We start from the raw sequence: 11,693 nt of genomic DNA on the forward strand, positions 1-11,693 counted from the left end.
CTAACAGAACGAAAACATTTTTATTCGTCGTTCGTTTGCTTCGTCTTCACCGTGAAACTAGAGAGCTCAACGCTCTCTCTTGTTGGTGTTTGGACTGTTCCGTCAATTCTGTGAGTTTCGTTGGATCGTTAGTTCCCGTTAGATCCTTGATTTGTCATGGTATTAGAGCTGGGCACGCCACGTCCCACATTCGAATCCCGTGAGAGGCGGTCAATAATGGGCGGGGTGGATATCAGAGTGGTTCCGTCCACTCTTGTAGGCGGTAGCTTTCCGCACCTAACAGATCGGTCTGTTGGGTTGTATTGGCTAGCCGCTGTCAACACCAATCATTTTTTTTTTTCAAGGGGTATGTATTTTGGTAATCCCCCTTAATTGGTGTCCTATTGCTTCAAGGAAATCCCATGGATGAGTTAGTAGAAGAAGAAAAAAAAAATTCTCATCTTGAAATATTGTTGAGAGAATCTTGGCTCGAGTTTTCGCTTCAAAGGTGATTACTAAAACCAATTAAGATGTGTAAGTCAATCTTATATAGTCGATAATAAGTTGAGCACATTATGATCACCGTAAAAAAGACTAGAAACAAGGTCATATTTATGGTCTAACACATCAATATGCATCACATAAATTGGGTGTCATCCACCCCCTGACATCATTAAGACAGTTTAGTGATAAAGATAACAATCAGGGTCGTCCGTTCATATAGAATACACATAAATGAACAAATCCTAATGGCCTTCCCACAGCAAAGTGCACAATATGGAAGCCAGAGTCTATCAATAACTAGAGATTATTCATTTCCAATAAAACACACTGACTTGCACTAAAATGAAAGCTTTTCAGCACTTAGAATATTATTTAAGGGCCTATATGGTGCTCAACATTCAAGCCCTGTCCTGCATGGACAAGAGCTCCTCTCGATCAAAGAATTCGTGCTCCTTCCTGAGAAACTCTACTGCAACTTCGTTCACATCCTCATAGATGTCCTTCTCACCACTTGAAGACCATGCTTCACTGGGTTTTCCCCCATGAACATGTTCTTCAACCTTAGTCACCTCTACCACCTGCCCAACTTCACCAAGCTGTCCATGAGTAGACTCTATCCATGCCGGATGTGAATGCGTGGAAGGAAACTGAGGGCTCTTGTGGCCGTCATGCCTCTCCTCCGAGAAGGGGATAGGATCGAGAGGGGATTCATAGTGCTGGAAGAGGCCATGGCTTCCATAGTGGTGACGGTTGGAGCCATAGTCTTTCCCGGAGTAATCAACGTGGATTGGAACGTGATCGGAGATGCGATATGAAGTTCGCTCACTTTGAACATGCTCACCGTGGGTGTAGTTCATCGGCAGGTAGTTGGCGTCGTCGGAGACGTCTCCCTGGTGGTTGTATGGGTGGCTGGTTTTGTGTCGGCCAGGGTTATACATTATAGGAGCTTGTGCAGGGTGACTCGGTCTGTGGAGGTAATGAAAGGATTGAATTCGGTTTTAATAATTTATAGACTGAGTTATATTCCTTGATGATAGGAGAGCATCTTCTGCTACAGATAATGGATTTCAAGTTCTAGAGCTTTTTCTCTAAAAAAGAAAAAAATGTTAAAAAAAGTAGGATATGCTACTAAGATATGGATCATGTTCGACGAAATGACTAGAAGAATCTTGAGAACTGGGTGGAAGGGAATAGAACCTGGACGGTGGAGGGAATGATCCTCATCCTTGCAGCGAGGTCCCCTGCAGATGCCCTCAACTTTTTCAGTTTTTGAAGTATCAATATGATATATAATACATAAAGAGTTATTTGTTCTTATTACAATATTTTTTTAGTCTGATATGGATATTAAGGTCTGTTTCATGGCTTTAATGGCGGCTCTAGGTGAACATGATAAGCATACATTGTCTGATGAACATATTGTTAGACCTTATGTGACCCATTATCCGGTGGATTCCCCTGAATGGTGGTAGTCTGTTGTAACAGCTGGATAATTACAACCTCTCGTCTTTTTATGGAAAGGAGGAGTTCCTAAGCCTCTGAAATAGACTAGACATTCCGATCATCGCCGGAAATTGATCGCCATTACAAGAGGTATGTTTTTCATTTCAGTTCATAAATTTCATTATGTTTCAGAAGTTCAGGTTTAAGTTTTCATATATATCTCATATCAGGTCGCAAAAGAAAATCAGAGGATGGTAGACACTAACTTGCCCACAAATGTGCATTCAAGATCCTCCATTAGAAGCCATAACAGAGCTACAGCCAACCATATATGTACAACATAATCTCTCCCCTGTTGCTTTTTTGGGGTTAATATTCATTTACTAGACATGAACAGGAGTGGCATTAGGTGGGGTTGGTGCAGAGGCAACTCGTCTTCCTCTCTCTGATCTGCTGTTCTCTGCAAACTTGAGGCTGTCCTGATGCAAACCCATCTGCTTCTCCTCCTCAGTCCACTCTGAAGCATAGTAATACTCTTCATTAGCCTTGTTGACATCCCTTGATGGGGGCAACAGCATGCCACCCCACTGAGGAAACTGCACCAGTGCCAGCGGCAAGGTGCATGCAACAGCCATCACTCCCATGAGAGACAGACCAGTGGCTGTGGAGTGCCTTGAGCCAGAGAAAAACAAGAACTGGGTGATGCCAGAACCCAGGTTCCCACCTCCACCAGTCAGTCCCGATATCACACCCAGTGACCTCCGAGAGACGAAGGGGATGATGCCGTAAGTGGCTCCACACGCGGCCTGTGCAAAGATGGAGAAGAGCATCATGGCCAGGATGGAGATTGGGAGGCTGTTTGCACGACCCAGCCAGATGCAGAAGGCACCTCCCATGGTCTGGAGGGTCCAGAGGATCCATAGCCTCGCTCTCATCCCTGCAACACGCCCACCCAGGTCGGATAAGTAGCCACCCAGAGGGCGAGTGACGATGTTGGCCATTCCGAACGAGGTGGCGATGATTCCGGCTGTGTGGAGCTTCAGATTGAACCTGATGACACGAATTTTTAATCTGTAAGACATGGTTTTGGTTTATTGATGGTGAATGAATCAGAAGAATTAGAAGAGAGCAAAGAAGAACAAACCTGTCATAAAAGTACTCCGCAATGACATTGTTTGTTGTTAGCTGGACGCCCATGGAGTAGCCATAGACAAACACAAAGACCCATGTTCTGTAGTTTTTTACAGCATACCCCAAAACCTGAATGAAGAAGATGCAGCTTCCACAGTTCAAAAAAATGGAAAGTAAGGAAGAAAGAAGCAGAAGAAGAAGAGGAAAGCGGAAGAAATATACATTTGAGAACTTGTCTTTGGCCACATCACCCTTCTTCTGAAGGCTGTGGAGGTTCCCATCAGGCAAATCTTGACCCAAAGCTAAAACCAGAAGACCCATGATGACATGCAGGATTCCAGGGATGAAGAACACAATACGCCAAGCCATGAATGGGGTGGAACCAGCTTTCAGAACTACCTGGTACAGAAGAGGCATGAGAAGCTGGGTGGCCCCTCCACCCATGTCCCCCCACCCGGCCGCAGTCCCATTAACAAGCCCAACAATCTTGGTGTTGAACATGGTGCTCGTCCAGTAATTGCAGGAAACAAAAGTGGCAAGAGAAAACCCAATCATGAACCGCACCACCACGTAGCCCCCTGCAGTTTCAATGGCGGACATGCAGAAGACTGCAGGGGCGGAGAGCATGAGAACGAAAGCGCAGCCGTAGCGAGGGCCGAACAGGTCACAGATTGCACCCATCGCAAGCCTGGAGAAGATGCTTCCGGAGACTGATGCAATGCCGGCGTTTGCAACGTCTCCTCTCTTCAGGTTGAGGTTGTCACGGATGATGGGGACGAGTGGAGCAGCAGCGAAGGTGGAGACCACACAGGTGAAGAAGGACATCCATGAGAGGTGGAAGGTCATCATGTGTGGTTTTGCAAAAGAATAGATTCTGAACTCCTTGGCCTTGTGCTCTGAATCCACTGGCAGCACAAACTTGGCTGTAGCATCAGTGGGCACTGCTGGTGATGCCAGAGAGAAGGCAAAACTCTGCTCTTTCCCTGTCATCCCATGCACTGAGCTCCCTAATGGCCCTGTCATCTCGTTCACTGAGAAGTCGGAGAGGAGGAACTCTGTCAAGACTGCTGGAAGAAAACAAAGGTAGTGATGGGTATTTATAAAGGGAACCCATTGACCATTTGCTGCAATTTACAGCAGCATTTCAGAAGAAGAAGGAGAAGAATCACATGCCGTATAAGAACTTGTGCTTATCAACATTGTTATGCCACATGGTAGATCTCTCATGGGTTCTTCATTTTTTAAAAGCTGTTTCGCAGTTTCCAGATCTAGGAAACGTAGGTTTGATGGAATGGATGTGATGGCTGAGTCATATAAGATAGTTTATGCTGGTGAAGCTCCATTAATGGTGGCGCAGTCCATGGAGAAGAAGGTGGTACTCCCGAACCTCCGGATCTGAGGTCTTGCATATTGTTCCAAGGATGCTCCCGAATCAGTTCGATAGCAATAGTCGCTTGGAAGAACCCAAAGCATGCACCATAACACGATACTGTATTTCTTTCTCAATAGGGTTTACTAACTCATCTCAGATAACTTCAGAAATCCTAAAATCTGATACGGCTCAACTCAATCTTTAAAAAGTGTAAAAAATATAAGAACCCAAAAAGGGTTTTTAAAATTTCTATCAAACTTCAAGTAAATCATAGAGAACCACTGAAGAACAAACACGATTGAGAAGTTCTTTAAGCCTGAGTATGGGCAGCAACACCTTACTGCAGTGCAGAAAAACCTGAAACATATCCTTTGTTTTGGGTTTTGGGCTTCCCTCTCCTTTGAAGTCATGCTGCCTTACAAATAATTAGTTAATCAACCTCTTAAAGAGAATATGTAATGCTCTTACATAACTCTCACAGTAAGAAATGTCACAAAACCAAAATTAATATGGTGAAGTTTTGTAGCAGTGTCACAGGAAAAGTCTCGTAGAAGAGTCTTAGTTTAAAAGTGTTTTAGTCATGTTAGTATTCTATTTATGTTTAGTTTTTTAATTATATTAGGACTTATCGTTAAGTGTTAGATTTTGGGCGTAATTGGACTTTGTCACTTTTCTCTATTATAAATAGGGGTTCATGTACTCAAATTACAACAAGTTAGTAATTTTTTTTCTTTTCCAGAAATTCAACATAGCCAGTACAAGAAATGTCCCTTGCCTTATCAACAATGGCAGAGGAAGAAATGTCAATAGTCTTATTTCTCCCAAATGTAAACATGTGCTAATGATACCAAATGCCATAAAATAGAATTGGAAGAGAACATTAAAAATATGAAACTCAAACAAAAAGAAAGAGACATGTCCACTGATTTAGGTTAAAAGATTATAAACTTATGTTATACTTTCATATAGCTAGACTTAACGGCATGTAGAAAGTTGAAAAAAAAAAAAAGAACACTCAAGAAAGACAGATTTTGTTTTTTAATTTGAGTTTATGATCATATTTTGTTAATGATAAATAGTTTAAAAGAGGACAATAGTGTGCCATTTTTTTACCAAAATGAAAATCAAGATTAAAGAGCACATACAAGACAAAACCTTAACTTTGCTACTAGTGTAGTAAGCCAATTTATGTTTGTCACTTCCTTATTTAGAAGCAATTATTAAGCAAGCTGCTTCCCACTCTTCTACCGATTTCAAAGTAAACTCATGAATAATAAATACACAAAAAATGACCAATAACAATTAATCAAATTAGGGATCGACGTATTGGCAAGCAATATCCTACGTATTTTATATTTCAAAAATATTAGTATAATACATAACATGCCTTGTATAATTATTTTTTACTTTTTTTATGCTCAAAGTGGTTGATTAACTAATATTTATCGGATTTTCAAGGTCCCGATACAATATGCAATACCAAGATGCCTACCCTGAATCAAATATTGTAAAAAATTTATCCTTTAAATATAAAAAATAAACCAAGATGCTTACCATGAATCAAATAAAAAAATTTAAAATATTAACATCACCTAACCATAGTACTAATTGTTCCAAATTTATGGTAGCTGGGTCTTTGTCTTCAAAATTAAGGTGAATCCATTCTCCCCATGTGGTCATAAAATAAATCAGAATATAAAACTAAGTAAAGTCATCTCTTTGCATGAAGAAGAGAACATGTAGGGAAATATAAGGAGACTATTTTATGATTGAGATAAGTTGAGAAAACAAGATTGTAGAAGTTGCATAAAAGCTTCATAAGAAAGACATAAGATGAATCGAGACAATATTTTATAAGTACCTAATTATCTTCACACTGAACATCTAGTGGCTTCAAACCCAGATGAAGTTCTAATCATTTGTCAAAGAAAAAAGAATACATCCTTGGTTACAAAAGATTATGGTGCCCATGAAGATTTTGTCCATCGATTTTTTGAGTCATATCTAAGTATAAGACTAGAATTCATCCATCAATGTGGGTTTCGTATATATAAATAAGCGACTTTGATACCATCCCATACTAAGACATAGTTCGAAAGACCCTTAATACATGCCTTTAGGGCATTAAAGTTGGACACTAACTTAATTAGGGTGCAAGAAACTAAGAAATTATAAAATTGTTTATAGTAAAATAAGTTTGGTAGAGTTAGGAAGAAGTTATGGCTTAAACATTTTTTAAGTTTAATGGCACTATTGACTTGGTTTCCACTAGCTTAATATTTCTTTATTTTATTAAACAAGAAAGTCTTGGACTGAAGATTTAGATTAGAGAATGATTCGATTTCCTCTAGGGTTTGTACTTTCAATGGCGAAAACATGTACGGAACCACAAGAACAGTTTTTTTTTTTTTTAATGACTAAGCGAAGAGGCGGCCTCGAGCAAAAGGGAGAATCTACCTGAGTTCTCAGAATTCGATAATTATATAAGAATTATCAAATTTGTTTGTAAAAATGGGCAATTCGGCTAGCTTAGCTGGAAGTTGGACACACTCCTTTTATAGTTTTATTATGGGCAAGTTCCCTTCCTAACTCCTCTTCTCAAGTAGTTATTCATTGGATTGGCAAGTCCCAATTTAACCTGGGTTTTTAGTTGCCCAATAAAATAGTCCCTTTTCTTCAATTCATCAATAAAGTGTTGTTTGGGTTGATAAAACTATGTTAAACAATACATGAAATTATTAACTAGATATTTGCAATGGGTAATCTCATATTATATTACAAACTGCTACATATTAACAAGGGTACTTTTTTTGCTCTTTTCTAAAGAGAAATGAAATTTCACTTTCATTAAGGAATGAAAGAAATACCCAGCAAACTCATCGAAACAGGTGATCTTTCTCATGTGAAAAACAATTCTAAACTCGATCTGACCTGTCCCTTCGTCTTCAACCTAGAGAAGATTCCATGGTTCCATGTGGTGTTCATAAAAAAATGAGAATAACAAATATATAACATGAAAGTCTTCGAGTCTTCTTGACCCAAATTTACGGAATGATTCAATTTCCCGTACTGTTAATGGCGAACGCATGTACGGAACCACACCAGCTTTAAAAAAATTAAAAAATGATAGAGATATGAGTTGACCTGGAGCAGATTGGAAGAAGCTATCTGAATTCTGAAAGCTCAACAATTATCAAAGTACTTGCTTAGCCAACCAACTATAACAACCAGAAAGAAAAATGTCAATACAAACATTTGTTCAATGAACCATCCAAACATGCAAACTGAAGAACTCAAATAACAAGATTCGTTCAACCAGTCCACAACCCTTCAAAAGTACTTTTTTCGAGATTTCTATTTAAGAAGCACTCTCAGACTTTGAACTTGAATTCAAGGATTGAATTTGGGTATTTGAAAAAATAACCAACAAATAGCCAAGAACTCTTTTAAATCTTTAATAATTTATCATCTTTGATGCTAGAATCGTAGCTTTTACAATTTGAAATTAATCTATTCATTCAAGCATTCTAAATTAAAAGGGGTTGCTACATAGTATTATAATTTAAGAGATAGCACTTATAAGAGGTAATGAAGTTAAGTTCTCTCAAATTGCACATCTATAAAGACAACAAAACTAGGAATTTTATCTAGAGAGGCCCAACTGAAAGTAGCAGTTTGAGCAATTACTTCAAACTCTTAATAGTTTCCTTTTTGTTACATTACTACCCCATAATCCACCAAAATTTCATACTCCGGACAACGCAAACTAGTCTCCTACTGAATTACCCGTCACTACCTTCCACCAATGAAGAATAAACTCAATCCTAAAACCCATGATTACTGAAAGTCTATACTGAATACTTACACTTTAAAGAAACTGAGGAATTTAAGAAAAACAGAGCAAAATTTTGCATTCCACAGTTACCCATAAGAATCACCTGAAATCCATCCACAACAGGTTTGATTTACCAGAAGAAAAGAAGTTTATGGTTCTCCACCCATTCATCTGCAAACATCAAATCAAGCATCGCATAACCAGATGTCCAGTGGATTCTGAAAAGCAAGCTAGTTAGATTTAAGAGGTTTTTAGAGAACAAGACATGAAAAATTACCTGTATCACAGATTTGAATTCTTTGCACATTCTCATAGAGAAACGAATCATCAACAGGTATTGGAACTGGGCCATCTACATAGCTTAAGCTTCTGATTTCAAGCATCCTGATTATGAACGGTATCATACAAATTCAAAAAAAAAAAATCAAGCATTAGCAGCTGACCGTAAGAATATCCTACCCAAAAAAAGGACATAAAATGTGACTCATGGAGAAAGCTAATAGGAAACTCCCTCGTATGCTCTTTTGTTTTTGTTAGAACAATAAAAATTTCTCAACATAATGGAGAAAAACTTTTCTAGTCTGACAAGACTTTTTTTTACGCTTGGAGATAAGGTAGAAAAGAGAGAGAGAGAGAGAGATTCAAACAAAATAACCTCACATAAAATGAAAAGGCTGTACAAGCATACCTACGGCAAAAGCCAGCTAAGCTCAAAGCTCCAAAAAAAACCCATCGCTTCTGAGGATATTCTTTTATTTACCAATTGAAGCACTTTCAATGAAAAATAGGATCAGTACGTTCTCTAATGGTTGATAATCTGGATTTCAGAAGACAAGCTCAATGGAAAACCAATATGACAAAACAGGTTACTTTTGTACGAACTCTACCTTGGAGAGAGGATGTAGTGGATAGAAAGCTGCTTGAAACTAATTACAGACACAAAACTCTATTCTATGATCGTCTTCTTCACTCAAACCCCAAAATTTTGGTTTCTTTATCCATTTAACACTCAAAACACGTGGGGCTAGAAAAGCAAGAAAGATTGGAGTTTACATTGGAACCTTTCAACGGCTGTTCAGACATCTTCAATCCTCAAATACAAACGGATAATCATAATCAACACGTGAAAAAAAAAAGAGAGAGGGGAAGAGATAAGAAAATACAGTAACCTCGAATAGGGAGCTCACCGTAAACGAGAAGCTTATCGTCGCCTGGGAGGATAGGATTCTGCGAGACGCCGTTCGTCGTCTCATCAGAAGAATTGTTGAAATGAACAACTCCATTGGATCTCTCATTTAAGAGATTTTCACTGAAGACATCAGAGAAGGAGAGAGGAAAAGAGGTTGGGAGCCCTGTTCCTCTTCTGGCCTAACGAGATGGGAAAGACGGAACCGGACTTCCGGTTTGAAAATTAGCGGGAGGCATTCGAAACTGCCAGGTTAGTCAAGTGCCCCTGAAAAAGTAGAGAATTACATGAAATACCCTTATGAATTAAATATATAATTTAAAGATACTTTTGAATTTCATCCAATTAAAAGATGCCAAAATTAATATTTTATATACAAAATTATTTTACAAGGTAGGAAGACCCTTCCCCCAAGCCCTTACCCTTATAAGGGGAGGGGCCCCTCCAAGTGGCTTCATTTATGTGCAAGGTAGGAAGAGCCCTTACCCTTTTAATGTCATGGAGTTTTATTCTTCTCAATATCTCAACATGGGGATGACCTAAACAACAAACTTAAACTAAAAGGATCTAGGTTTTGTTCGATTTGGCTCACCCAGATAAAAAATTTTTAAAAAAAAGTTAAAATTTTTGAAGCAATAATAAGAGTGTAGAACTATATATCGAGAAACGTTTTATCGATAAATGTTTTACTTTCTACTATTTATAAGTGTAATAATCGATTGAATGAAATCAAGTTTAGGTATTGATAAATATTAAAACCAGTTGCACTAAAACCTCGAGGCTTTAGTGAAGGCGCAACATGAATATAAGAGGGATCGGCCCCGTCGACCCCCCCCACCCCACCCCAAGTAGCTAGAATTTACCTCATGTCAACTCACAAAATTTCTTGATAAGAATCAAAAGATTCCAAGACATCTCATGAAGGGATCCCTAGTCTCAATCGACTTAGAATCTTCAACAAAAGGAATAAAGCTAATGTCCATCCATAGCTCCATTATTGAAAGAGCATAAGGTTCTCTTTCTCCTTCTCTTCCTATCCAAAGTAACCAAAATCCACTCTATATAAATCCTTCAACAACATAGAAGAACACACCCACCAATCAAGCAAGCCTCCCCAAAACCCAGACACGATGAGGAGAGGCTATTTCCCAGCTTCTTACAGGCAATTCGACGAACACAACGTCGCCCCCAAAGAAGAGACTCCTCCTTCCCCCCAGTTCCCTGCGAAAGCCTCGGGCGACTCTCCGGCAAAGGTGCAGCCTCCCACCGGGCCTCAACGAGAGGAAAGAACTGGCAATCGTGCAGGGTATCCTCAGCCTGGAGACAGTCGCCAGGGACAGCAGGACTACCACAGTTACCTGAAATCTATTGCGAGGATGCCCAGCATCATCGACAGGGGCCACAACTACTCGGTTTTTCACACCAGGGGTACTTAAAGAGTTAAAGGCCGTAGTGTGAAATAGAGATGTCATTACCGAATACAGAGACAGGAGGTCCAGAGTCCAGTGGAGATAATACAGTCAAATACAGTCGATCTTTAAGTAAATAATGTTGTCTGTGTTGTTATCTGAACTATATATGTGTGTGTGACATCTGTGATGGTATATATAAGGGGTTTTACAGCTTAATAAAAACCAGTATTTATTGTCTACATTGCTGAGAAGGTTTTATTAAGCCTAGTTCAGTTATTAAAAGTTTGGTGGGAGTTTTTGCTTGAAACGTTGTGGATCCTGCCAGAACGGAGTTGGGGAAGATAAAGCCCCTTTTTGAATTATGGGAGAGAGATTCGATAAAACGAAACAGTAATAAATGAGAAAAAAAATTGAGTTGAAAGAGCAAGATAATATACCAGGTAGGGGTGAAAACCATTTGGATATTTTTCAAGGGAGTGATAGTAATTAGCTGTTTTCTTTATGTGATGATCATCAACATTATAGACCACTGAATTACAACCCAAATTTCTGTTTTCCCTGGAGTTTGATCACAAAATAATAATAAATTTTACCGGGTAAAAAACTGAATGAAAGAAAGCAAATTCACATCTGTTTCATTTGTTTGTGTACTGTGAAAGAACTCTGCTACCCTCGTTTTTTTACTAAGAACTCAGTTCTTCTCGTCCCCCTCGCCGTCCTCGTATCTCCGCTCGAAAGGACCCGAAGCCGAGGAAAGAACACTCAGTGAGGACCTTACGAAAACTGGGCCGATGAAAAGCTTTCGGACAAGAAAGTTTCAGATTTGGAGGG

At 39.2% G+C, this 11,693-nt stretch overlaps 1 protein-coding gene across 1 annotated transcript; it reads right to left on the minus strand.

The window, feature by feature from the left end:
* Positions 1 to 2,309: 2,309 nt before the first annotated feature.
* LOC137962120 (high affinity nitrate transporter 2.4-like) lies at positions 2,310 to 10,922 on the minus strand. The gene is made up of 6 exons (XM_068808838.1): positions 10,809 to 10,922; positions 10,544 to 10,767; positions 8,542 to 8,648; positions 3,280 to 4,121; positions 3,071 to 3,186; positions 2,310 to 2,976 (listed from the first exon to the last, which is right to left on the minus strand). The coding sequence occupies exons 1-6, from the start codon at positions 10,920 to 10,922 to the stop codon at positions 2,310 to 2,312; spliced, it is 2,070 nt and encodes a 689-aa protein (XP_068664939.1).
* Positions 10,923 to 11,693: the final 771 nt, after the last annotated feature.

The sequence above is a fragment of the Aristolochia californica genome, unplaced genomic scaffold (assembly GCF_029961685.1).
Source record: "Aristolochia californica isolate CCGP_79_NKW_82.1479 unplaced genomic scaffold, dmAriCali1.0.hap1 SCAF_4, whole genome shotgun sequence".
Classification (NCBI taxonomy): domain Eukaryota; kingdom Viridiplantae; phylum Streptophyta; class Magnoliopsida; order Piperales; family Aristolochiaceae; genus Aristolochia; species Aristolochia californica.

Bases quoted from the DNA above. Each gene is read 5' to 3' on its own strand.
- LOC137962120 (XM_068808838.1), bottom strand. From the start codon at position 10,922: ATGACATCTCTATTTCACACTACGGCCTTTAACTCTTTAAGTACCCCT. The intron at 10,768-10,808 runs GTAACTGTGGTA...GACTGTCTCCAG, and splicing joins ATCCTCGCAATAGATTTCAG to GCTGAGGATACCCTGCACGA. The intron at 4,122-8,541 runs GTAATTTTTCAT...TTCTTCCAGCAG, and splicing joins AATTCAAATCTGTGATACAG to TCTTGACAGAGTTCCTCCTC.